Raw genomic sequence first — 26982 nt, 5'->3', positions numbered from 1 at the left:
ATGAAAAAAGGAGTAAAAGTATTACAAAATGGTTTTGTTTGAAAATGCTGTAGGGTTGAACACACACACATACTAATTGTTTTAAGTGAATGTTTATGGTTTGTTTAAAAATATCTGACAGCTTTCAAAATTTTGTTTGAGCCTCTTTGTTAGGACTCATGAAAAATTATTGTAATTCTGCTTGTTTATATTATGTGCTTATTTTATAGTATTTATATATTTCTCTTTTATATTCTATAATATTTTCTATGATATTTGGGAGTTAATAAAAATGATATACAGAATCTGATAACTAACTGGGAAAGCAGGGAACTAAAATACTTTGGTCTGAAGTTAAAAATACCTATTTTTCAGTCTTTTACTTATCTTACATTATCACAAATGGTACCCGATGTGTTGCTCTTATGAAATTTTTTCTGACTTTTTTAATATAGTGTTTTATTTTGGAGCATTTTTAGATTTATAAAAAAATTTTGAAGCTAGTATATATTGGTATATATTTTACAGAAATTCCCTTATAAGCAACATTACTGGACTGCATTAGATATGTGAAACCTTCATGCTATCCTGAACATAAGTGCATGAATAAGTACATGGGACTTATGTGCTGAAGAGAACTCCTGTAACTCTGCTGCTGACAAGGACTCCTTTATTCAGAGAAGGGACAGATTAATGGAGTCTCTTGACACCAAACACCTGGGATGCTATTAAAAAATGGATTGGCAGCTACAGTATCTAGAGCTAGGTCATTCTGGACAGGCTGGTCCTACAACTCAGGAGAACCAAGTTTGAATTCGAGTCTAAGAAACTGGAGGAAATCTGAACTACTCCTCCTAAGAATTAACTACCTTATTTTTCCCCATAAATATTATACTGGCTAGTAAAAGGGAAAACAATTTCCCAAATACAGAAAAATATATAAATATTATACAATATTGTACACATCCTTGGTTCTGTCTGGTTATTTTTACAGTTGACAAAAATGCCTTAATGTCTGTGAAGGTTTAGTTATTTAAGTCCTTATAATCCCACAGTAATCTTTATAATTATTCTGCTCTGTGCAAGTATAACAATAATAGTTCATATTTACTAAGAGCCTATCTATTTTATATATTTTATTCCATGTATTCCTATCTGTTGTAGATACTCACTGTCTTCTTATGTAAATCAAGGAAATGAGGCTTAGAGAAGTTAAATAACTTGCCTAAGAATGCACAGAAAAAGTCAGAATTTGAATTCAAGGCAAGAACTTTTTGGCTTCAAAGTCTCAGCTCCTACTGGATTAAACTGCCTTTATGTCAATACTCTATTTCAAAATGCCACCTGTGAGAGTAAAGATCGTGTCTTTTCTTAATAGTTATGGCCTCACTTAATTTCCATCTTCATGGCACATATTTAATAATATTTGAAAGTAAGGAAGAGGGTGATATATTATTACTACTGATTATTATTGTCAAGGTAAAAACAAATACATTATTCCCTCACTTATCATGGGTATTATGTTATAGACGCCCCCCCCCACCCAGTGACAGGTGAAAATCTGCGAAGTAGAAACCTTACATTTATTTTAATATTTATATATATTTTAAGGCTTTATAAATGCTTCCCACACACTTATAAACAATTCCCAGTCCCTTATTAACCTTTCCCACTCCCTTATTAACCTTTTCCACACTTTTATAAATACTACTTATGTTCCTAAACATATTCTACACTCTTAAACCTATGTAACTTTAACAACATACATATACAGTACCCCAAAATCCCATGATATAGAGAAAAATCCGCTATAAATAATTAAATATATTTTTAAAAATCCCGCGATACAGTGAGGCCGCGATAAGTGAACCGCGATATAGAAAGAGACTACTGTAGTCTCATCCTAACTAACTTGAAGGCCAACAACAAGATAAGGTAAGGCCAACGATTCAGCAGCCCTGTTACCTGGAACTAGAGCAAGAGTGGCTTGATTCTCCATGTTAATAGGAATTTGAAGTATAAGACTATCAACAGACCAGATGATCAGCATTGAAAAGACAATTTGTTATTCATTGTTCCCAAGAGGAGGAGACATGCCATCCCTCCGGGACCACACTGGGAAGTGCCATGGCTGGTCAGAAGGCAGAGGGAAAGGGAAGCACTAAGGGGAAGTCTTTATTGTGGTTTCCACAGGAAGGAATGGGTGAGCAGGGGAAACAGGTTTACGACCAGCTAGTATGAATAATTTCACAAGGCTCTGGGATATAGGGGCTGGGCCTGGTTGCCTGGTATCTGGCCCTGGGGTGATCAGGGCAGGTAGATTGTTATAGCCTGATAAAGAAGGTGGTTCGGGTGTGGGCTCTGGGTCATTTGGTTTATATTTAAAAAGCACTCATGGTCAAGTTGTTTACTGCTATCTCTAGGAACTGGCTGACCTTGGGACATGTAGGCCCTCCATGGGCAGCAAGACCCTAAGATGTCAAAACATCAGAATACAGAAAATAAAAGACATAGTTAATACAGTCCAGCTAGAGGATTTCTGTCCATTCTAACTTGCGAAAGGCATACAAATCTAGCCATAAGCCAGGTCGATATATCCAAAGCTAATTTAGCTATAAAAAACTGAGATGGGCCTTAATGCCCCATAACAGAACCCCTCTTATGTAGAGAAGAAAAAAAGAAAAAGAAAAAAGGCAACGACAACTGGAAGATCAAATGCAACTATCTGGGCCTAGATTGTTTGGGGAGCCTGTAAAGACTTCTCACAAGCTACTGCTTCCCTCTTTACAAGAGTGCAAATCTCACTGCACAAAAAGTTTAGTATCTGTCAAACACTACAAAGCTGAAACTATCTCTCTTAAATACATTTCATTAGCAAGGTACATTCTGCGGTGCAGTGTATGTAGTACACACACACAAACACAAACAAACACAGCAATAGTCTGTCTAAACGTGAGCTCAGCGTCAGGCGCCATCCACCCCTCCCGCCAACACGCTCCACATTACACATTCTCAAGTCTACGTTTAGTGGATCTAAGTTCAAATGGCTGAATGGGCCTTTTTGTTTTTCTCCAAAGCTTTGAAATACATTAAGACAAAGCAAAGCTAGACCTGCCTGTTTTGACCTCACAGCTTTCTTAATACCAGAAGCAGTATTTTCAAATCCAAGGGTGCTGATTACTCCAGGAAATATCTTCTTCACAGTCATGGCAAAATCAAACACCACATTATCTCAAGTTTCAGCAAATACTTTATTCTCCTCATTGAAGCCTCAAAACTGTCAGAAGCCAAAGGCTTCCACAAAAACAAGAAAGAAGTTGGATACATAGATAGAAGGTTCCATTAACTGTATTTCTGAGTATTTTTCCTTGGCAAAGTCCCCAGACAAACTTGAATAAATTAGGCACAGTGTCGATGGAAGTAAAAGAAGTAATCTGTAAAGAATATTCCAGCAAAATAAGGGTCTGTTGAACAGTCAGCTAAATCCTGTCAGAATGGGGAAAAAGAGAGAATTATTCATGTAAGAATTGACTGTAGTTAAAGTGTATTTATTTATTTAGTTATTTATTTATTTTCCTCCCTGAAAAGAAAAGTTAAGAAAAAGGAAGAAAGAAAGCTTACCGGGGCAGCCACATGGAAATGGTACACGTTATCAAAGAACGGAGCTACAGAGAGGCTCCACACGTGCTGATATCCCTAAATAATGAATGAAAGAGATCCATTTCACAACCACGTTTTACACGTCAGTGGAAAGAGTACAGACTGAGAAAGCATTTCTTTGACTACTGTAGGAGAGGTATTTGTGACAACAGCTTTTGATAAGGATTGCCAGAACAGTCTGTAGCTTCCGAAGGACACCAGGGAAGATGCTGAGCAAAGCCTGGGGACCAGGGTTGGCGAGCAGAGGAAACCCTGGCATGTGGCTCGAGGCATCTCTCTCTTAGTAGGGAGCAGAGGCTGTGCCCCAATTCTACACACACTTCTGGAACCGGGGTGTAATGCCAAGGAGCCAGAAAACATTACCTGTGTCATCTCCTGGGAGACTTCTTGGTAGTTCTGCATCCCTTTGGCTTCCCTTTTCCTCTGGAAACATATATTTCCAAGGGTGAATTTGCACTGGAAGACTATCAATGGCTCTGTTGTGCTTTAAGAGACAAAGGAAAGAAAGGACAAATGGAAAAGCAACTCCCACCTCCTACCAGGCTACACTTTAATAAGAGGGAACATAATATCTTGGAAATCCATGCAAGGTTCCAAGTAAGCATTTTATTACACAAAGCTCCCTAATGCCAGTATCCTAGCTCACATCTCACTATTACAGAGAGAAGCTCAATCTCAGGTGACTACTGCTATGGACTGAATGTTCGTGTTCTCCCAAATTCAAATACTGAAATCCTAACCTCCAGTGGGATAAGGTGAGCCTTCTTTAGTGAAATTAGTGTCCTTGTGAAAAGAACCCCAGAAAGCATTCTCAACCCCCTGCCATGTGAAGACAAAGCGAGATGACCATTTATGAGCCAGGAAGCTGACCATCACTAGACACCGAATCTGCTGGAGCCTTGATGTTGGATTGCCCAACCTCCAGAACTGCAGAAAATAAATGTTTATTGTTTAAGCCACCCGGTTGGTGCCATTTTTGTTAAACCAGCGCAGACTACTGAGATAGCAGATGATGGTCTCTAAACGGTTTTAAATGACCTCAACATCAGAAGTTTTCTCCACAGGTTTTATAATAATTTTGGCTATATTCCTTTCCTCCCCACTGCAGCTAAGTTTGCATCTATCTGAAGTTTCCAGGATTTCAGATTCCACAAAATCCTGCTTTGGGTAGATTTTGTTTGAAGCAGCAAGGCTAACAGAGGGAAGGGTGTGGAGGTGAGACCCATTGGAAATGACCAGCCTTTAAAGCTATCAGGGTGGAAGTTCTGCCAGAAAGAGTGGTTTTCTCTGGAGGTTGACCCATTCATCATCATCAAGAAGATGAGATTCATCTGTGTTTGGAAACAATCTTTTTGCATAAGTGTGACAGGCAACCTATAATCTCAGTTGAGCATCTGTGTTATTTTTATATCACCTGTATTAGAAAAATGGCTTGATTTAGTGGCTCAAGATGAATCTTCTGCCACTTCAGGGGACTGATTTACCATTTAAGCTTATTTCCCTCCACTGAAGCTAGGCATGAATGAGGAAATGCTGTTTCGGGTTACTAAGGCAGTGCTAGGGAATAGTACCACCTTTGGCTCATAAGAATAGTACATTGAGCTTTTGCTCTGCCTTGAATTATGGTGGCTTCTGAGCCATGAAATATTAGCCGCTGGATACAAACCTTTCCAAGGCAAGCAGGGTTGCGGGGAGTGGTGACTGAGAGTCATTAGCTTATTGTAGAAGCAGAGAGGATGAGAGAGGTGGCTGAAGCCTGAGTGAAACCAGGGAAGAGACAGAGTGGGAGTGGGGGGCAGGGGAGGAGCAACAGAGCTGGGGAAGCAGAGGGAGAGAGGGAAGGACAGAGGAAAGGGAAAGAGAGAAGAAAGGAAGGGAAGAAGGCAGGAAATGTGGAGGGAGCAGAAAAGGAGAGACTAAACTCAAGAGACACAAAATAAAAACGATCTCTCTCCATGGGAGGAGGTAGCTCATTGCATACTTTCTGAGTGAAGTGGGTCAAACGTCTTCAAGTTCCATAATTAATTAAAATTGATAAGAACAGAGTTTTGTGACTTTGGAGAAAAGGTAGTCATAATAAAAGCTCACATTTATTGAGTGCCCACTGCATGCCAGGGAGGGGCAATGTTCTCATGTGGGAAGGCAGGACAGTGTGGTCAAAAAATGGTCTGAGCCCTGGCTGGTGTGGCTCAGTGGACTGGGGGCCGGCCTGCGAACCAAAGGGTCACTGGCTCAATTCCCAGTCAGGGCACATGCCTGGGTTGTGGGCCAGGTCCCTAGTTGGGGGCGTGTGAGAGACAACCACACATTGATGTTTCCCTCTCTTTCTCCCTCCCTTCCCCTCTCTCTAAAAATAAATAAGTAAAATCTTTTTTTGTTTGTCTTTTTAAATGGGCTAAGTTTGAAGCCCAGCCCCACCTTGTACAGGCTCTGAGTTTTGTGATGGGCTTTTTGACCTCTCAAAACCTGTGTTCCCATCTGAAAAATATAAACTAGAAAAAAGCAATACCAACCTTGGAGGGTTATTGTGAGGATGATATGACCCAGTACTAAAGTATAGAGTGTCTGGCTTATAATATGCTTGGCAAATGGTAGTTATTAATTTCACTATTAGTAACAGTGATTCCCACAGCAGCTCCACTTGTTATGGTCTAATGTCAAACTCACTTTATAGATGAATAAATAGTAGTTCAGAGAGGATAAGTGGTATCTCCGAGATCACAGGATTAGTGACAGAGACAAATCGGGACTCTGGTCTGCCTGATTCCAAACTCTTGACTTCTTTTTTTCACTCCCCTGGGGAGAGAAGGTAGTGTGTGCATTAGCACTGCTACCGGGAGCTCACAAATGGGCAGTGCCCCCCCCCCCACCCAGGGCCATGCTCTTGCTCTTGTTCCCACCCTAATTCAAAGGGACACAGCCAGGGGCAGTCTGCAGCTCCTGAGCAAGCACCAGATCCAAGGTTACTTCCGCTTTGCAGGTGTGACTGTGCAGCCCACAGTAGGAAGGGAGCCTGGACGATCCCAGCCTTCATCTGCATACCCCTTCCCTGAGTTGCTCCGCCTCTCAACCCAACCGTCATTGGTCAACAGGGACTGATAACTTTCCACCTCCTGACTTACTGATCAAATTGTAAAATACATTTAGACTAGCTATTCAAATCACAATAAAAATGGAATTGTTTTTTACGGCTATGCACTTACTTGATTTCCAGAGAGAATCTGACATTGGTGGGCGTGTGCTTATTAACAGGAATATTGTAATTATAATTTCCAGACCTAATTATAAACAAAATAAAACTGCAAATCAAAATATCCAGGAAATGTTTCAAAGGCTTTTTGCTACTCATTATACACTATGTAAAATAAAATATTCTGTATTAAAAACATAAAACCAAATTTAACATGGTATAGTTTTATGTTTTTCAGAGACATACCTGTCAAATAGCAAAGTGATTTCTTTCAGGTCTTACTATATAAAATATACCACACAGATTTATACTTTGTTAGGACACATAGACAAAGTAATGGAAAGTCAAATCCCAGGCCAAGTGCACAAAACTAAACACAAAGGAAATAACTTCGGTTCCCCTAAGGAGACACAGATTTCAGAAGACAAATGAGGCAAAGGCCTCAAACTAACAATTCCTCTGGAAAAAAGGATTGGAAATAATAAATACCAGCTTTTCTACTGTAAACCACTCCCTTTTAGGAAACATTAGCAGGAACTATTATGCACTTTCAGTACTTAAAACAACTAAAATCACTATAGTCCTAATTACCACTTACTAATGGAGATAATTGCAAGACAGAAATGCTTATACAGAGATTCCTTCCTCCCCCTCTTAAGAGAGAAGCTTGGGGAAAAGCAGGAGTTGCTTTGATTTCATATTGCAATGAAAACTCTAGCAAAAAGGCTTCTCATATCCGAGTTCTTATGACCCAATCTTTTAAATCATATGTAGAAACAATTTAAAACCAGGTAATCGGGAACAATAGCCAGTCATTTTAGACTCTCTTGAATGAATACTAAAGTTAAATAGTTAAAAATGAGAACGTAAAAATAAAGGAAATAGATCTGCAACTGGAGGAAGCTTAGATAAATGGAATTTGTTTCCCACCCGGTGCCTCCAATATCTGTATGCTTCGCGGCAACCCAGCTCAGCAGATGAGAAAGGGATATATGCAGGGAGAATAAGCATCTTGTCCAAGTTCTGGAATTCAAACCTGAATCATCTTACTCCTCCTCATTCTGTCACCCTGCCGCATTAATTAATGTCTGTCTCTGGCTTTTTCAAGCTGACTGAACCTCAGGTCCCATAATGACAAAATGGGGAGCAGTGATACCAACCCACAGGGATTCTATGAGAACTCGATGTGATAATAAATGTAGAGGTCATAAACACATCATAAAGCACCATGCAGCTTATTTTTAAGAATCCAGACCATCAACTTGAAGCCTAAGTTCTATCAGGTTAAAAAGGAACAAGGCTCAGAATGCATAGGATTTGTGACACTGGTTTAAAAACATAGGGCCTTGTTTTTGAGTTAGCAGACACTCAGTAAATATCTATCAAAAAAAGAAAAATAACCCCCCTTCTCAATGCCTACTATTTGCACATGGTGCTTGCTGAAGCCATTTGCATGCTATGCTCTAGACCCATCATTATAGTACCCCTATACAGGTGATCAGCATACACTAGAGATGGATGCTGATAACTTGTCCAGCACATGGATTTTTTCCTCCTAGCTGAAGAAACTAAGATAAGCTGTATTTTTTTTCAGCAATTGAAATAATGACATCCCTTGTTATTTAAATATACAAATGTCAGTTCGCTCACAACTTGAAGCCATTGGTAACAATGTCTTTCTTGCCTATAAAATTAACTAGCAGCTCTGCGCCTCTGGTTCGTTGCCTTGGAGAGTCAGCCACAGAGCTACCCCTAAGCTTTTTGCTTTCGTGTACCCATTAAACCAGGAGAGAGATGGGAACATTGGAGCCATGGTTTATTGACCTTTGGTAATACCAACCGTTTTTATGATTCCCTCTTCCACCCTGTAACACAATGTAACAAATGTGTTTTCACTTAAGAAGCAGTGTTAGTGCACACCGCTTTTACCATATAGCTTTAGCTTTCATTCTGATCTCAAAAACCCAGAGCCCTGAGTAAATCCCAGAAAAAATTGAGGGTAAGAGGGAGGCTTACCCACCCGCACTGGAGGCTTCTACTGCAATACCGACGATCTATTCTTTGCTGGATTTCCATAATCTGAATAGAACTGATAGTTGTGTCGATCCCTGGAATGAGAAGTAGAGAAAAGAGTAAACTTTCTGCAGAGGAAAAGAGTACTTGCTCCAGCATAGTGTCCAAATTTCAGAACGCAACTAAAAGTTTCCTAGATAAATGGATTTCATTTGCATTCAAATGGAAAAAGAAGGACGAGGAAGGGGAGAAGGCATTTTTGTTGTTCTAGTAAACTTTAAGAAAACTAAAGAAAAACAAAAAAAACAAAAACAAAGAGTCCCAGGTTCCAAAAGACAGCCTCATATTATTCAAAAGAATTTCTGGACCCTGCAAGTCCTGCTAAATTGAAATTTATTGAAAATGCTTTTTAAAATGAGAAAACAGAAAACAAGCTAAAAATGTAGTCAGAAAAATAGAAGAAAAGGGCAGGAAGTTCAAATAAATTATCAAAAGCTATGGAGATCAACCACCAGTTGTCTAGTAATGAGCAACATTTTTAACGCCCCCGTCCCGGGCAGGCTGGCTTGGAGGAGGAAAACGGGATGCGGTGGGTGTCAGCGGCAGGGAGCGGCCTCTGTCCCTGTCCCTCACTCCAGTGCCTATAGCTTGTAGTTGCTCTGCCTGGCTCCCCACATCAAAGAATAGAGTCACTTAAATTTAGACTTACGGTCATTCCCCCAGTCAGGGCTAGTTAGCTCATCTCCCGCTGAGAACGATGTGCTTCTGTCTCCTGAAGAGGAAAAAAGTCTATCAGTCTTTAAAGCTTATTCAAGATGAGAAAAGAGCCGGTGCCTTGCCTTAGTTTGTCTGCCAGTGGACTGTTCTCCCGCCCCTTTACTCACCCACCTTTCAGCCCATCATGTCCCTATCACATTGCTTACAGAAGATTCTCACCTTTCTCCAAGAAGTTACTTGCTTCGAGCTAAACTGTGTCCCCCAAATTCTCATGTGTTTAATCCTAACCCCTAGTACCTCAGCATGTGACTGTATGTGCAGGTAGGGCCTCGAAGGAGGTGATTAAGTTACAATGAGGCTGTTAGGGTGAGCGTTAACCCAGCCTGCCTGCTCTCCTCGTCAGAAGAGGAGATTCAGGCAAGGAGGGCGCCTGCGCAGAGGAAAGGCATTGGAAGGACGGAGGAGCGGCCATCTCTGAGCGGAGGCGGGAGGCATCAGAAGAAACCAAACCTGCGAACACCATGATCTTGGACTGCTAGCCTGCAGAACTGGGATAAACTGTATTTCTGCTGTTTAAGTCACCCAGTCTGTTATGACGGGCTTAACAGACTAAGACACCATCCAGATTAGATCAATGTAGCTCATAGCGGCTCCCTCCTCTGGAATGCCATAGCACTCGAATCTTCTATGTGGTAATCAATCAGTGGTATATCTATCACTATGCCGAAGGGCATGTTATCTCTATTCTCAACAACTCCACACTAGGAAACCTCTGTTAACATCCTTTGAATCCCCTGTAGCTCCTGCATAACGTGATTCGCCCAGGAATATATCAAGTTGAAGGTAAGGGCAGAAGAGAGGAATCAGCTCCCTGGTGTGGAACCGGAAGTGCCTGTGCAAAAGGGAGCTGGGGGAGTGGCTGTGATCCGTCACAGCCAAAGAGGCATTTTCAATACAATTTTGAGAAGGTTACCATTCAGACAATTGTTGTTAAGGCTATGGGGAAAAAAATGTGTATCTTTTTAAAGTGGATAGTGAAAGCAATCATTCAGTGGGTTGCTAAACAAACCTAACAAAAGAATTTTAAAAATTTTGCAGCATTTTTTTAATTTGTAGATTTTTTTCAAGTATTTGTACTCTTTATTGCATTTCTTCATTTGCATTAAACACCATAATTTTATATTTTTCAATATAGTTTTGGAGAAAACACAAAGACATTACCCTCATTTAATAAGAGACATGAGTTAATATAACGTATCCTGCTTTCTTTCACAGGAACTAAAAAGAGGCACAAGCTACAACACGTTTCTGTATGAAATTTCAGGATAAGAAGCAAAAGCGACAGTGGGCATTAGTTGGGGGCAATCACTAATAAGTCTCTCTGTCCTGGCTAGTCCTTCCCACTCTAGGCCGATGGGCTTCTGTACTTGTCTGCTCAACTGCCTGTGAGCTTCTGGAAGACCGCATCTTTGTCCATGTTGTATCCTCATATAAGGCAAGGCCAGGCACAACTGTAGATGCTCAACAAATATTTGTGGGAGGACAGAAGGGAGACAAAGGAAGGCCAACTAAATGCCCTCTAGAAAAATGTTTTCTATTGCACACTGAAAGGGGCAGTTCCCAGTGGATGGGTGCGGAGGGGGGCTGGCCATGGATGTGTGAGGCTGAGCTCCTTCACCCTATTAGCAAATAGGAGTGAGACAGAACCTAAAGGCAAGGCAAGTTTCCTGAGCATCCTCCCCAACACGATGCTTTCTATGAAGAAGAAATGATTTTGATACATGAGGATTTTCTAGAAAATTGAATATTTATTTCCCTTAAAATATAAATGTATGTGCTATCTAAAAAGGCCTCCAGATTGCTTGGATTCCAGCTATTCCAATAATAATTTTCAAACACATGTCTCCTGCTATGCGTTTTACTTTGAATGCTTCCACAGAAGGCTGAGAATTTACAAGGCAAATGAGGCATAAAGAGAAGGGCAAACCAGAACTTCTCCATCCCTCTCTTTTCTTCCCCTACCTTTGGTTCTACTTTCTTGCTGAATTTGCAGAAAAGGGACTTATAAGTTCTATAAATAAAAAAAAAGAGTTGTCTCACTTCCATAGAAGGGAGTCCTTGCATTCCCGAAGACTAGAACCCAATGACAGGATTTAGTATCTAATAACAGTATTTTTTTTTTAACAGTAATAAAAAGGTGAAGTTGAGTAGAGATCATCTCACAGATTTAGAATTACAAAAATAGCTTTTGAAAAGCAGGATTGAAATAGCAAATATTAAATCTCCTATAAAACACCTCTAATTTGTCACTTCTCTGAGGCAAAAAAACAAAACAAACAAAAAAAACACCTATTCAATTCTGAAAGGCTGGTTATTAAAAAACCATAAATGTTCCTGATGTCACACATGAGTGGCTCTCATTTTATACATGCCTTCCAGCAATATTCACTATAAACTTAATATATATTCCAAGTGGTTTTCATTGTAAAGATGAAGATACATTTTATAATCACTGGATAAGAGCTCTCAATAAACTAAATTAGAAACTTCTGGAGAGGAGATTTAAGATGGTGTCCAACCAAAGCATGTCCTGTTGTGGTAGAACGTGCACATTGCGCTACTTGTAAAGCTGTGCTGCTAGCTGAGCTCCAACACAGCATCTTGGATACCTTTTTCCTTCCTGAATGAACCAGATTTGGGCCAAGAAAAAAGTCAACAAGCCCAACCAATCGATGCCTGAGTCCTTTAAAACAGGGAACCGTTTTCTGTTGGCCATTGACCTTCTTAGAGCATGCCTTTAGCTTTGTGAAAATTTTTTAAAATCTTTACCAAATCTCTATAAATCTGTAGTATTCCATAGATCCCCCCTCCCTGCGACAGGCTCTTTACTTTTTAACATCTAAATCTGCTGTCTATTTAAACTTTCATTGGTTCCATAGAATAAAATCTAGTCCATGACATTCCGTTGGTTCCTCAGAGTAGAAGTTCAAACACCCACTTTCCTCTTCCTAAGTAGACTCACCCAAACCTTTTATTAAATGGCGGGAGGGGGTAACCTTTCGGAAAGACATATACACAGTCAGCTTAGGCCCAGAGGAAGAATCATGGCTTGAGTTCAGCATATCATAAAAAGGCTGATTTTTCTTCACTTCTTTTACTGGTAGTTTTCCTCCTCAGGAAGGAGGCTCATGAATGTGTTCTAGGAGCTTGCTAAACAGTTACACAGTGACCTTCATCCCACTGAGAGTTTTCCCATTTTGTTGTTGTTTTTTTAACCCTTGAATGTCTTTTTTATTTTTATTCCTTAATTTTTAATTGGCCTTCAATGTTTCAGAAACATCTGCTTGAAAACAATGTTTGCCTGGCTTTTTCCTCTTTTGGATTTAGGATCCTCCGTGTGATATGGTTCCCTAACAGAAGGGAAACCAGGACCCGCAGCAGAAGTGCCTTTCCTCAGAGCCTGGAAATGTCTCACATCACAGACATCTCAGTGGCTATAGGTAAACTTGTTGGGGGGTGTGCTGAAAGGGCTTTTGAGAATCCTGAACACTTTTTGCAGCTTCTAGAATTGATCCCAGCCATATGCACACACTGCATCCAAATAACTGGGGGCAGGAAGGGAAAGGACCCAACAGGGGGCACCCAGATTTCAACACCAACTGTGACAGTAACCAACTGCAGAACCTCAAGCAAGGTCCTGGGATTCCGTTTCATCAGCTGTAAAATTAGTTGGTTGGTGTAAGTGAGAGGTTCTCCTGGCCTGAGGACTTTGGAATTTCAGGTGATTTCATAAAGTGCATACATCTGTGCACTTGAAAAGTGACATCTCTCCCATAGACTGGTAATATTTTTCAAGTGTCACTGTTGGATTAACAAAAATAATTTGATTAAAAACTTAACTGAGTTTTTAGTTACATTCTCCCTCTACATATTTTCTCAGTCAAATAATTGTAAAATTATAATGAATTAATAATGCATTATTGGGGGTCAAAAAATCAGGCTGCCACTGTTATAGCTACTCTCTGACATTGTGTGACTCTGAATCCCCCAAAGTGTTCAGGTTTCCTGGAGGTGAAAGTAAATAGAACATTTAAATTCTTTTCATTTTTCTCCATTTGCATGAGGGAAGAGGGAACAGCTTTTCCAGTGAAGCAGGGGGCCAGGTAAAACAGGGCTAAACTTTCGTTTTTAGCTGAAAGCTGACCATTGTGCCTAAGAGGACACAGCTAGGCACCTGGAGCAGCTCTTCTTTCTCTAGGAGTCTCCTCGGTGTCTCCCATAGTGAAGGAAATATAAGATGAGCAGACACTCCTTGTCCCAGAGAGGAGAGCAACAATCTTGCAGATCAAGAGCTGGTTGCTACAGCAGTGAGTCTGCTCAAAGGTCAAGAAACTTGGAAAATGAAAACTGGATCAGTCCATGACATCTTCCTATAGAAAATCTGCTGTTTCAATACTTTTCTCATAGTTAAAATGGTCTCTTCTGAGGACTGCTCTCAGAAAGAACACCAAGTGCCCCAAGGTGGACTCCCAAGGTAAGAAAAGGATTCAGCAGCCACAGGTTTCATGTACTTCCACAAGGGATGAAGGCTTTGGGTATTTTAAACTGTTGAGAGTATGATGACTGAAACAAATTTCTTTCTTCAAATTGAATCTTTATCCTCACCCTATAGTGAGGCATGTTTCCAACTTCAATCAGAAGCCACTTTCATGAGAAAAACATTGCCTCTTGGAGATGTGGGGAAATTCTCTGTGCATCAGCTTCCCCATTGGAAAAACAGGATAACTGCCTACCTTTTAGGTTTATAAAGTGATTTACTTATATTGACTACTTATGACAGTCGTCGGCGGCGGCGGCGGCAGCCGTCCGTCTCGAGAGACGATGGTGTAGCTTCTTAAGAGTCTATCTGCACCGCCGAGAATGGCTGTGCAGTCCGACTCGGGAGTGACACGGTATCTGTCTCACTCCCGTGTTGAATCGACATCTTGCGATGACGCTGGAGTGTCCTCTCCAGTGAAGCTGAAGCTACAGAGCCTGGGCAGGGTGATATGGAGGGTCTGCTGTTGCCCATGCAGTACCTTGCATACAATAATACTTCATTATGTGAAGATGATGAGGATTTGTAAGAGTTTTTTATTCAAGACTAGGGTGAAGAATAATATCAAAAGGAAAAAGAAAGTACATTGTCACTCCAAAACTTCAACCACTGACCAGATTCTACATGTAAATCATTAGGGCTGCTCAAAACTATTTCGGTTCATCTTCTTCCAGATGCATGTTAGGTCTGCATTCCCCCAACTGTTTTGAAATTAGACATGACCAATGTCACTTGTTGTTAGCATAGCATCTTAATAAACTACACTAATATGTATTTATTGGTATTTTTGCATCATTTTATTATTATTTTATACAGTTAATATGTGCATTTAGAAGATTTCTAAAAGCAATAATAAATTAGCATACATTTGGATATATTGTACTTGATCTTACTGAGATAATTACACCTTTAGTCCTTGTTCAAGTTTCCATGTTTTTTTAAGATAAAATTCCATTATTTAAAAAGCATCTCTGTGTATGTGTACACACGTGTGTGTGTGTGTGAGCCTAGGAGGAAGAATATGTTCTGATGCCAATCTCATGTTTTTCACTGACTTAAAGCTTACCCTGAACCCATTACAGCTTCTAAAGCCTTTTACATTTACCCTATTTGGTTTGGTCAGAGAGCCCAGATACTACATCATTTTTTTAAGTTCTAAGTGAGCCAGAAAAAATCTACCCATCCACATGTAATTACTTCAGTCATGCAACTATTACTATCTTTGTTGGCAACAGACAAATGAGACCCTTTCACTTGGATCAATCCAAATCCCATCCGTAGACAGGGAATTCAGTACATTCGTGCACTGCTTAACGACAGGGATATGTTCTGAGAAATGTGTCTCTAGGTGATTTCACTGTCATGAGAACATTATAGAGCGCACTTACACAAAACCAGATGGTACAGCGTACTGCGCACCTCGTCTGTATGGCGTGACCTATGGCCCTAGGGCTACAAACCACATGAGATTAAATCCAGCACAGGAGACAAGGATGCCATCAAGAGACTTGGTACATTCGAGACGTATGAGGCTCCTCCCAGCGTAACATGGCACATTGTTTTACAGAAAACTTTTCTTATATGTAGAAAGAGTACACTCTCAAATAATGAAAAAAAGTATAGTATAGTAAGTACATAAACCAGTAACATAGTCATTTATTATCATTTTCAAGCATTATGTGCTGTGCATAGTTGTATGTGCTGTACTTTTATATGACTGGCAGTGCAACGGGTCTGTTTAGACCAGCATCACCACAAACCCATGAGCAATGAGTTGCCCTATAACATTACGAGATCACTAGGTGGTAGGAATTTTCCAGCTCCCTTAGACTCTTATGAGACCAGCATTTATGTGTGGTTGCTCATTGACTATATTTTAAATGATTACAAGTTTGTTTCTTTGTGTTTTTAAAGATCTCCCCTCCTTAAAGAGAAGAGTGGAACCATTATCTGGAATTTTAAGAGAAGATTCAAGTAAATATTGACAAGGGAAAAAAAAAAAAAAAACCCAGGTTCAAAGCTCTAGTTGTTTCTCTTTGCACATCTTTTACCTGCGCATAACCTCTGATGAGGTTCCATTTCCTTGGACTGTCTTTGCACAGGACTTGAGAGGACTCTTCTTGTTCCCCAGATGGGGCAGCAATAAATCTCCTGACATGGCAGGATCTCACAGAAAGTGATTTCTGGAATTTGGAAGGAAGATTGTGTGGTTGCCAGAGATGTTGTAGTAGGTGCTGCACGACTCGGGGCAGAGGGGAAAGAAGTAACAAGGTTAACCTGACAAGCTAGTTCTTCTGCTGACAATTCACACAAAACACAGGCTGGGTTTGAGGTGAGGAATGCAAAGATCTTACCTGAGGAGGAGGAGGCTGTGGGCAGCAGGGCTGGCTCCTGGGAGCTTGTGGTGTTGCTGGAAAAGAGTAATGAAATGATTCATGAAAGAGACCTTCAAGGATCCATCTCCCCAGAGGAAAGCAAAACTGGAACTCTCACCTCGGAAGGAGATTTGGAGCATGTCGGTCTTGCTCTTTTAAGCTAAGTATGTAAAGGGACACTATCATCAAGGCACTGTTTAAAAAATAATAAGAAAGTATTATGTGGCAGATTTGATTCCAGATATATCTCTCACAACCAGCTGGGCAGAGAAGCACTCACACAGACCACACAGATGGGGGGGTGGGGGGTGGCCATGGTTGACAGAAGCACCATGGAAACCAGTCCCGTTATGCTTCTCTGCTCTGGTGAGAAAAGCCCTCATCTGTCCAGAGCTCAGAGGCTCCTGGGGTAGTCCACACTGATGGATTTTTCCACAGACCAGCCCCCTGGCCCTGGCAAGTTGTCTCATAAGCATCTGTCACTAGTGGAAGATTACAACAGGAAGCATAAAAATGGCTGGAGACAGCCCTCTGCTCCTTGCAGGAAAACGTCAGAGCAGAGTTCACATCGGCTAGCAGAGGGCGTATGCACTGTGGCGTGGCGGGGAGTGGGGGGCGGGGGGGTTAAAGGAGACTCAGACTTAGTCAGTTGTGGGTGCCAAAGCCTTTGGCCACTGCTGACATCTTCCAGCTGCCTGTCTTTTCAGAGGACAATACACCAAACTGGACAGAGGAAGGGAAAAATGGAATAAGTCATCCATTTCCACACTGCATGGCTTCAACATAATGAGCATATCTTTCCCCTCTGATATCAGAACTTGTAAATCCAAATGGAAACTATCTTAAAGGTTCTGAGCTTTGGGAAGTTATTCCCAATAATGCTCACTCATCCTAACACTTAGCATTCTCCTCCTCAGGGAAGTCTAGAATTCTCTCATGAACCACAAAAGGAAGTTTGCTTGGTGGCCTCACAACCCCACTGTGTGCTGGGCCTGACATGGGTGACCAGACATGATGTCCTTTCGGTCTGACTTCACACCTGATTCTGTAGATGCAACTCCTCACTGCTTCGTTCTCTGTCAAAGGTGGTGGATTTCTATCATTAAATATATACAAAGTATGTGCCACGTGTTTGAATTCCACTCCTAAAGCAACCATTCCCAGTGTTAGCAGCAGCAGCTGGTTACTGCCCAGCAGGCACAGACCTGCCTGAGACAAGGGGGCTGGGCCCTGAAGATGCCCTCAGGCAGGTTTTGCTGTGTCCCTCTGACAGCTGCTTGCTACGGTCTAGTCTCCCTCACTGGTTCTGCCACAACCCCCCCCTTCTGTGTCCCTGTTACTAACCCTTACATACTCTTTCTGATTTGTCTCTGGCATCTGCTTCAATGCACAATCCAGAGAACTGCTAGAATCACAGAATAAATAACATGACCTTCTTCTCGTTTTTGGAGGGGCCAACTCTGGTTTTGACCCTTCTCAGGTAGCCCACAGGTCAGAAACAGGAGAATAAACCCAATTCCTCCCATGGATGGTCTTAGTGGTCAACAATATTGGAATTCATAAAATCTAATAAGCATGTTTCAAAAGTAGTGTCTTTGCATCCAAGTTAGAGTCCCTATAGTCTTTCCATTGGGTTTTCAGGGGAATATGTGAAGCTAGAAAATGCTGTGTGTCTGTGGAGGCATCTGCTCACACCCTCCAGAGCTGGGGGTCCCAGAAGAAGACAAGCTCACTTAGAAGAATGAGAAAAGTGAAATGGCCTCCAATAGGAATTCTGGACCAAATACTGCAGGTGCCTCCCACAGTGGGCGGGAGCAAGTGAGGAGTTAAAATGCTAAGGGGAGACAAGCAGGCAGAGACCCACACTGCCTCCTAGAGCAGGAAGCTGCTTTCCATGAGGTGGACACCCCATGGCACCGTCCCTTCCTTTCCCCCCAGGAAGGACCATCTCCCCTGAGACAAGCCCAGAAGCCGGTTTCTTTCCCACACTAACAAAGCATTTTTCAAGGGATATATAAATAGCCTTTTCACTTTGTGAACTGTCAGACTACAAACAAGGAGCCTGGGAGGACAGAGGCAAGATGACCAGGTCTCAGAGGTTGAGTGGCATCAGCAGCAGCATGAGCCTGGAGGCCAGAGGCCAGAGGCCAGAGAGACTCCTGTCTCTGAGTAAGCGCTGACCCCATGTCCTTGTGGAAGTCGGATGGCAGTCAAAAGGAGCCCAATGCTTGCCTATGTGAACTTACTGTATTTGTTTGCTTTAACTACTAGTAAATGTGGCTGCAGTTTCATCATATTGTACATTTTGGGGTAATTGCACAATCCCTTTGATGTGAAGTCTTTACTGAAGAATCTAGAAGAATCCCAATAAATATGAATGTTCAGGGGAGCATAGATTGTACCTGATTGCGTACTTGCTCTTTTCTGCCTCCCCACCCCAGACAAAAGAATTTGAGAAAGTTATTTGCAAGACTAAACACACACATAAAAGGCACAGCAGGCGGTTAAAGAATACCAGTTGACTGAAAAAAAGAATCATCCTTCATTGCACATTTAAGTGCAGAAGCCTGTGCTTCTTTTCTCCCAACAATGAGTTTATAACGGGCTCCCTCACCTCTAAGCTGCATCAAAGGTCAATGCCCAGTTTAAAGGGCACCTTGTCTTCCAAGTAAATAAAAGGTCAGGCTTCGGTTCACATGTGAGAAAAAGAAGGGAAGAAAAGGAGCTTCACATAGCATAATAATATTGAAGTTTTTCTTACCAAAATGTCATCACAGCAATGAGAGTTATGACCAAGGTCTGGAAAACCCAGTTAGGACACCACTGTTTTATTCCTGTAAAATAAACCTATAAAAGGATTTAGTCATGAGCAGTGATAGATCGGCAATGCTGAGAGGAGGGCACCTGAAGACTCGCTCCCAGTGGGAATCTCCGCTGCTCCCTTGGGATGGTTGGTGGGCTCCCTTCAGCCTTCCTGAAAACAACGCTCTCTCAAACCCACCTCAACTGCCTCCGTTTCCTTGACACTCCAGGCTACAGGAATCTATTTTTCCCTTACGTTCTGCAGGATGATGGTATGTGCCGTTCATTCAGCACTACTTGAAGTTTTATGAGAGAAGAGGACCTAACACCCAAGATACTCTCAGAACCTAAATATCCACCTCTTTTAGTCAAATACTTTTCAAAATCAAAAGGTTTTAAAGACTTGATAGAATAAATCCCAGTGGGAGAATTTCAGTCATCATGACAAACCACAGAAAAGTTTTTATGGAGTGAAATATTTCCAGATTAAATCTTACACATCTGTATCTAATTCTGTCACCTATATTTAAGGACAGTTCTGGACCTGTGCCTTACTTATCCATTCAACAAATATTCATTAAGCACTAACATGTAGGACACTACAGAGGATATGAAAATAAGTAAATTACAGTCTCTAGGAAGTGAATGCGAGAAACCTTTAGGACTGATACCTGTTGGCATAAGAACTTGCATATGGGGAATGGACTGAGAACTGCAGGATAGACAGCTGGGCAATAGCTGGGAAATCTAGCTGAATAAATAGGAGGTTTACTGTCCCTTTAAATAAGGTGCTCCTTAAATATGAGTTTTCCTACTAATGCAATGGGGAGTATTATGTTTTCTTCCTCCTGGGGGAACAGAATAGAATTATGCTTTCGATTGGAAGGAAACTGAAGGATGGTGATAGTTAAGAGATAGCTTTAAATTGGTCTTTGTTTGAATTTCTTGAATAGTAATTATCGTGAACCCATAAAGCCCTTATCGTGTGCTATAAACTCTTCTGAATGTTTCACATATACTACTTTTTAAAAAATCTTCCCAATAATTCTCAACAGTTCTATGAGGGAGGTAGTGTTATTCTCATTTTCAAGAAGAGAAAAATGAGGCCCATGAAGGCCGGGTTCCTCACCCAATAAGTCACAAGGCAGGATATGAACCGAATGACATTTGGCTCCAGAATCTGTGTTCTTCAAGACAATGCTATGCTATCTCCCTTTTTCTGTCTGTAAAAGGAGGAAATACCCTGCAACATAGATATTATTATGATTCCAAAGGTCCTCATGCTTACCAAATGAACTCCTTAACTTGGTGACCCAGAAACTGGGCTTAATCTCTATTTTCAACCTTATGTTCTATTCTCCTCCCTAACCACCTGCCACCTAGCCCTTCAATGAAGCCAGCACCAGCTCCCAGACCTTTGCTCACACTATTCCATCTGAAACCTCTCCTACAGCTCCTGTTAGGCCAGTCAACGCATACTCTTTCTTGAAGGCCCAGATCCCATAATACTCGTGCCGCACTCTGAGCTTCTACGATATTTATCCCATTCAGGTACTACTGCTCTTTGCCTTTCCTTTTGATCTTCCCTGGCTACCTTGCAATTGTTTAGCTGAAGAGGTCACACATCACTTTTATCTGCCTTCTACAGGCCTAGGACATTAACTGCAAGAGGCCTCCCAGTTGAATGGGTGCTCTTTAATGCCCATATCACTTCCTGGCTCTGTGTCTACATCCCAACCCCCACCCACCCACACACCCAAGACACTGAGCCACTTAATGTTTTTAATTTAGACTGTGAGGCTTCAAGGGATATCTTGAGACTGAGCTCTCCATTCATGCATTCATCTGACAAGTATTTCTTGAGTACCTACTATGTGCCAGACCCTGAAACAAAGTGTGAGGAAGGCAGGCATGGGGCCTGCTTTCATGGACCATACATTCTAGTTAATATTCTGAGATTACTGCAAAATAAAGAGATTCTTTGGATGCAACATGCAAGCTATAGGTGTTGCACATGACCAAATGGCACCATTAGAGTTGCTATGGATGTAGATACCACCCCCTCCATCCCATTGCAAACTGGTTAGTACAGAGGGCACCTTCCTGACACAGTATTTTTAATGTTTTGTGTTTATTGAGCAGCCTGCTAAGTGCTGAGCACTGTGCTAAGGGCTTTAGCTCATTTACTTCTATCATCAATCTTGGAAAGGTATCAATTATCTCTATTTTCCAATGCAGTTAAGTAACTTGCCCAAGAACACTTTTACATATGTATTTATCCATGTATTTATGTTTATTGGTACAAGAAGCTTGTCAGCAACATAACACTATAGTAGTTTTTAGTAGAACATTAAACCCTTTCTGACTCTTTTTACAATACTTCAATGTGGTATAACATGAGGAGTAGAGAGAAAATTAAGGCAATGGCCCTAACATAAGGATAAGGTCATGACAGTCTTTCTCTAGAAGGACCACCTTTGGGACACTGTTGGATGAGAGGGAGCAAGCGAAGTTTCACAGCTAGTTATGAGTCGTAGCTAGAAAGGGAGTATTGCAGCTTCTCCCTCACAGACACTTCTCTGCAACAGAGAGAGTGTCCTTCAAGTTAACAAATGATTAACCCTTGCTTTTTACTGTAAATCCTATCCTACTAGGCGAAAGTCCCCTATTCATTAATAAAGCCATTACATTTTAACCTTTGCAAGCAAGTGAATACCTACTCTCCATTTGCATATATACTACTAAATATTAAAGGGAAACAGGGACCTGAGGATTAACTGGCATCCCTTGGGGATCTCCTGAAGTGAAAGATAAGGGACTATGGGGAGTGAAGGCATCAGCACAGAGCTTATGGCCCAGGGCCATACGCATGTGGAGGCCCTGGAGTTTCACCTGATGGAGACACTAGAAATAAAAACTGGTAGAATAATAATTCTGAAGTGAGCATGTTCTGTACTCATTTCTCCAAACCGTCCTTTGAAAAACCAGATAATAGCTATTAAAAAGGTTAGTATTTAAATACCTGAATGTATAAGGATGCAAACTAGGGAATTCATCAACAAATAAATGAAGAAAATATCTTGATCAATTTCTCTAAAGACTTTCTTTGTATAGAAAATATTATCTCTATTCACCATAAATGTAAGTTTAATTACCTTCTTGGATTTTTTGGGAATGGTCCTTCTTGGAGGAGTACTAGCAGCTCTGCTAAATTTGCTATAAAAAGAAAGAGAATTAATTACTATTCAAACGCCTCTCCAGGAGTTATATGACAAAGGCCCAGGCAGTCACTAAAACAGCAGTATGACATTTTTTGTAATGCAGTGGTAATTTAAAAAAGGAAAAGTCAAAGCAACTAAGAGTTCCTTTTGTGGAAAAGAACTTTAGTATGCATAAATGAATTCATTAAATGTTACATTTCTTTTTCTCAAAATTATACCCCAGGAAATGTGTATTTACCTCCTTAAGTAATAAAAAAAAATGTAAGTTTTTTTTTTCCCTCTGAGGACAAAACATGGTTTTCTAAATTTAGAAATGGCCGCCTCTCCTAGTTAAAGGAGAAGTTACCCCTTTACTAAAATGTAACATTCTTGTAACAATTGCCCTTAAACAGACTGCATGATGTTTTGTCTCATTTTTAAAGCTGCAACAGAAAAAATAAGAAAATGATCATATAAGATAATTGTGTAACAAAGATTTTAAAAGAATAGAGACTTAATTATCAGAAACTAATGGTTGCCGCTTGATCTACTTATGGAAAGATTCCACTCCTTTCTCCAAGTTCCTACAGCAATCCTGGATATACCTGATGGAGCTTGCTTCACTGGCTGAGGACTTCCAACTACTGAGCCGCTTTAGCCTGGCCAGCTTTCGGTTCCATATTTCTAACTCCTCTATTCTTTCTTCAAGGTTGTTGGTTAGTTTGCAGAGTTGCTTCACTGCACCTCTATTTTCCATAAAGGTCTGGTCCTAAAAGTGAAAATAACATCAAGTACATAAATTTATAAAATTGAGGTCACCACAGAACTGTCCATAGCCCATTCAAAGACAGTTGGAACACACCATTAAAAATGGTTATACACAACTTCAAGTTCATTCAAGATACAGCTGGAGAGGTTTGCAACCTAAAGTGGTCTTGCTAAGCTGCTGGCTACATAGTAAAACTGCTTATGTTCAATTTGCGATAAAATGGAAATATGTCCTTGTAACCCAAGAGAGGGAATGGAGCTGAAGGACATTTTCAAGTTTGGAATCAGAAGAATTATTTTCAGTGGTCATGATGCTATATTTCAAACTCATAAAAAGAAAAGCACAGGCTTCTGAATGTTGATTTGTGTGTGCATCACTAAAGCCTCATAAGAAATGACCCCAGTTCTTCCTGATAAAATGCACATCATGGTGTTCAGGTGAAGAAGGGAGAAATGAGGACCTGGGTTTTTCTCTGATTTCTGCAACTTACTAGATGTGAGACCCAGATAAAACATAACAACCTCTCTGAGCTTCAGTTTCTTCATCTGTGAAAGGAGAGGAAAATTCCTAAGGTGTTAGTTTCTGCTTTAACCTCCCATGAGCTATCATGTGTGTTTCAGTCTATCTCCCAAACAAAACTTAAAACAACAGCAATATTTAATTTTTTCTATTCAGAGAAAGTCACTGACATGTCAGAAAGAGCAATAAAGAGGAAACCAACAAAGGCAGAGTGTGTAAGCCTTTCTTTCCCCGGCCCACATAAAAACAAGCGTGTCTATGTCTCCGCCATAACAAAAACCATGGGGGTTCTGATCTCATGACCTCTCCTCCTTTCCTCGCTTGTTTACCAGCTCAGGATGCCACTGCACTCTCTGAGGCTCATAGCAGCTGGTCCACGGTTGCAAAGGAATGAGCTAGAGGCCAAACAAGAAAGACCGTTGTGGTTAGGGGATCATACTCAAAGGTGTGTGTGTGTCTTTGAGATTCCCTTCATGCAAACCAAAGTTTTATGTGTTTCAAAAGCTATAAAGCAACCGCTCAGAAAGGATTCGAAAGATGAACATAATGGATTTAAGGTTCAGTTTATACAGTTTAAAGACAGGCACGCTGCTATAGAACAGACTGGTAAAGGTAAGTCGTCGTCGGCAGCCGTCCGTCTCGAGAGACGATGGTGTAGCTTCTTAAGAGTCTATCTGCACCGCCGAGAATGGCTGTGCAGTCCGACTCGGGAGTGACACGGTATCTGTCTCCTCCCGTGTTGAATCAACATCTTGCGATGACGCTGGAGTGTCCTCTCCAGTGAAGCTGAAGCTACAGAGCCTGGGCAGGGTGATATGGAGGATCTGCTGTTGCCCATGCAGCAGACCCCCCCTCTCTTCGCAGCTGAAGGATCCAAGGGAAAGACGGAGTCAATACAGCTTGGCTTCAGGTGCGCCGCAGGAGTTGCCGGTGTTGACTACAACGTCAAACCGCCTTAGGGACTCCGGCTCCGGATTTTCTGTCGGGGTTTACTCCCTTAGCCTTTCCCCTGAAGAGGTATGCCGCAAGGCAGCGGAGGTTTTTTGGAATCAGAGTTTTCCTTCTCTGATGTGCCCTGACTGGAAGATCGAACCAGCGACACTTAGCTCGCAGGCCGACGCTCAATCCACTGAGCCAAACCAGCCAGTATGTGATCAATATTAGAATACTCTCCTACTGTAATATGATGGTATATAAATCACTTAGATCTAGTATAAGGGTTAAATAAAAAAGTATTAAAAACAACTACAGCTACAATAATTTGCTAATGGTACCATATTAAAAGAGATAAATTATGACATCAGAAACATAAATGGGTAAAGTTTTTGTTATACATGTATGATTGAGGTTAAGTTGCTGTCTGCCAAAAATAGGCTATTATATCTATAAGGTATTTTAGGTAAGCCTGATGGCAATCACAAAGCAAAAACTTACAGGAGATGCAAAAATGATAAAGAGAATCAAAGCATACCACTACAGAAAATCATCAATTCATAAAGGAAGACAGCAAAAGAAGTAAAGAACAAAAGAAATACTGAACAGCCAGAAAAAAATATGATGGCATTAGTAAGTCCTTACCTGTTAATAAGTGTCTTAATCAAAAACAGATAAAATTCTCTAATCAAAAGGTAGGGAGTGTATGAATGAATTAAAAACAAGGAACAGGACCCAGTTATACACTGCCTACAAGAGACTTGTGTCAGCTTTAAGGACACACATAGACTCGAAGTGAAAGGATGGAAAAAGATTCTAACGGAAACCAAACATGAGCAGGGGTAGCTATACTTATATCAGATAAAATGGAATTTAAGTCAAAAACTCTAACTAGAGACAAAGAAGGTTACTATATAATGAGAAAGGGGTCGTCAACTCCTCAAGAGGATATTACAGTTGTAAATATATATGTGCTCAAATTCAGTTTGAGATGAAGAAGTTCTGGGGATCTAATTATTGCATGGTGACAATAGTTAATGACACTGTATTATATACTTGGTAACTGCTAACAGAGTCGCTGGGAAGCAGGATGTTGCCACCCCAAAATATGTCTGTCTCATTGTCATGAGGATTATTTTAGGCTGATTATTTTTAAGAAACAAAAGACTCAGAAAGAGCTTCTTACCTTCCCCTTAACTGCCTAAAATAATTTAGATAGAGGGCCTGTGTCAGGAAGATGAGCAATCAATCACCAGAGATTACCATGAAGAATATGACCCAGGTGTGGTCAACCCGGGGATGGGGAGGGGGAAAGGGGAGGGGGGTAAACTCAGCAAGGCCTGCTTGTTCAAAGTCCTCTTTGTGTCTCATTGTCTCCACTTGGCATAGCAAACATTTGTTTACCAAACAGTTGTTTTTTCATCTTCATATGAATTGCCTCCCTCCCCTTTGCAGTCCCAGACTCTTACCCCTGTTCTCTTTAGCTCAGGATGGCAGGTAAGTTCAACTGCCTGATTGTCTCTGGGCCCTCGTATTCTTATGAAACAAAGTTATGTCCAAAATCAAGCTTGGGTTTTTCTCCTGTTATCTGTCCCACATCAATTTAATTCTTAAACCAGACGTAAGAATCTGTAAGGATAGAGAGAAACTCTTCCTCCCCAACAGAGTAAATCTTAAATATTCTCACTACATACACACACAAAGGTGTGAGGCCATGGATGTGTTAACTAACCTTACTGTAGTAATCATTTTGCAAAATACATGTGTGTCAAGTAATCATGTTGGCACCTTAAACAATGTAATATGTCAATTATTTCTCAATTCAGTTGTGAGGGAGGATCCTTTATTTAAGTGAAATAAGATTGGTCATGAACTGTTAACTGGCATCTGAGTGAAGTATATACATGGGTTTCATCACTATTCTATTCTGTATGTTTGGAATTTTTCATTAAAAATATTAAAAATAAACCACAAAACACAATAAAACAAAAAAAGAAAGTCTCCTGACCAAAGCTCTTCTAAAAGTTCTAATTCTGATACATATGTTCTTTCACTTTTAAATTTGTTTTAATAAATATAAGGCAGAGATCATGAAGATAAGAATAACATTCTATGGTTCTAAATCATAGTAAATGTCATTCTACTTGATGCCATAATTGTAACTGTAGTATTTAGTGGATCAGACGGTCAGGTGACATCCATCAGCAGTCCAATCACGTTCCCAGCCA

The 26982-nt window shown here is 40.8% G+C and overlaps 1 protein-coding gene across 1 annotated transcript in view; it reads right to left on the bottom strand.

Annotated features, from left to right (window-relative positions):
* Positions 1–3221: 3221 nt before the first annotated feature.
* MYRFL (myelin regulatory factor like) overlaps positions 3222–26982 on the bottom strand; it is a 70288-nt gene continuing 46527 nt past the window's right edge. Inside the window, 12 exon segments of the mRNA XM_090275148.1 lie at positions 3222–3465; positions 3601–3675; positions 4003–4123; positions 6843–6917; positions 8850–8937; positions 9552–9614; positions 16208–16390; positions 16511–16566; positions 16650–16724; positions 19293–19378; positions 22489–22549; positions 23139–23302. Of these exon segments, the coding sequence (XP_090131274.1) occupies positions 3379–3465; positions 3601–3675; positions 4003–4123; positions 6843–6917; positions 8850–8937; positions 9552–9614; positions 16208–16390; positions 16511–16566; positions 16650–16724; positions 19293–19378; positions 22489–22549; positions 23139–23302 (1134 nt within the window). The 3' untranslated portion in view covers positions 3222–3378.

Source organism: Furipterus horrens, unplaced genomic scaffold (assembly GCF_987537825.1).
Source record: "Furipterus horrens unplaced genomic scaffold, mFurHor1.1.pri manual_scaffold_4, whole genome shotgun sequence".
NCBI lineage: Eukaryota > Metazoa > Chordata > Mammalia > Chiroptera > Furipteridae > Furipterus > Furipterus horrens.
This window is presented reverse-complemented; position numbering and strand designations above follow the sequence as displayed.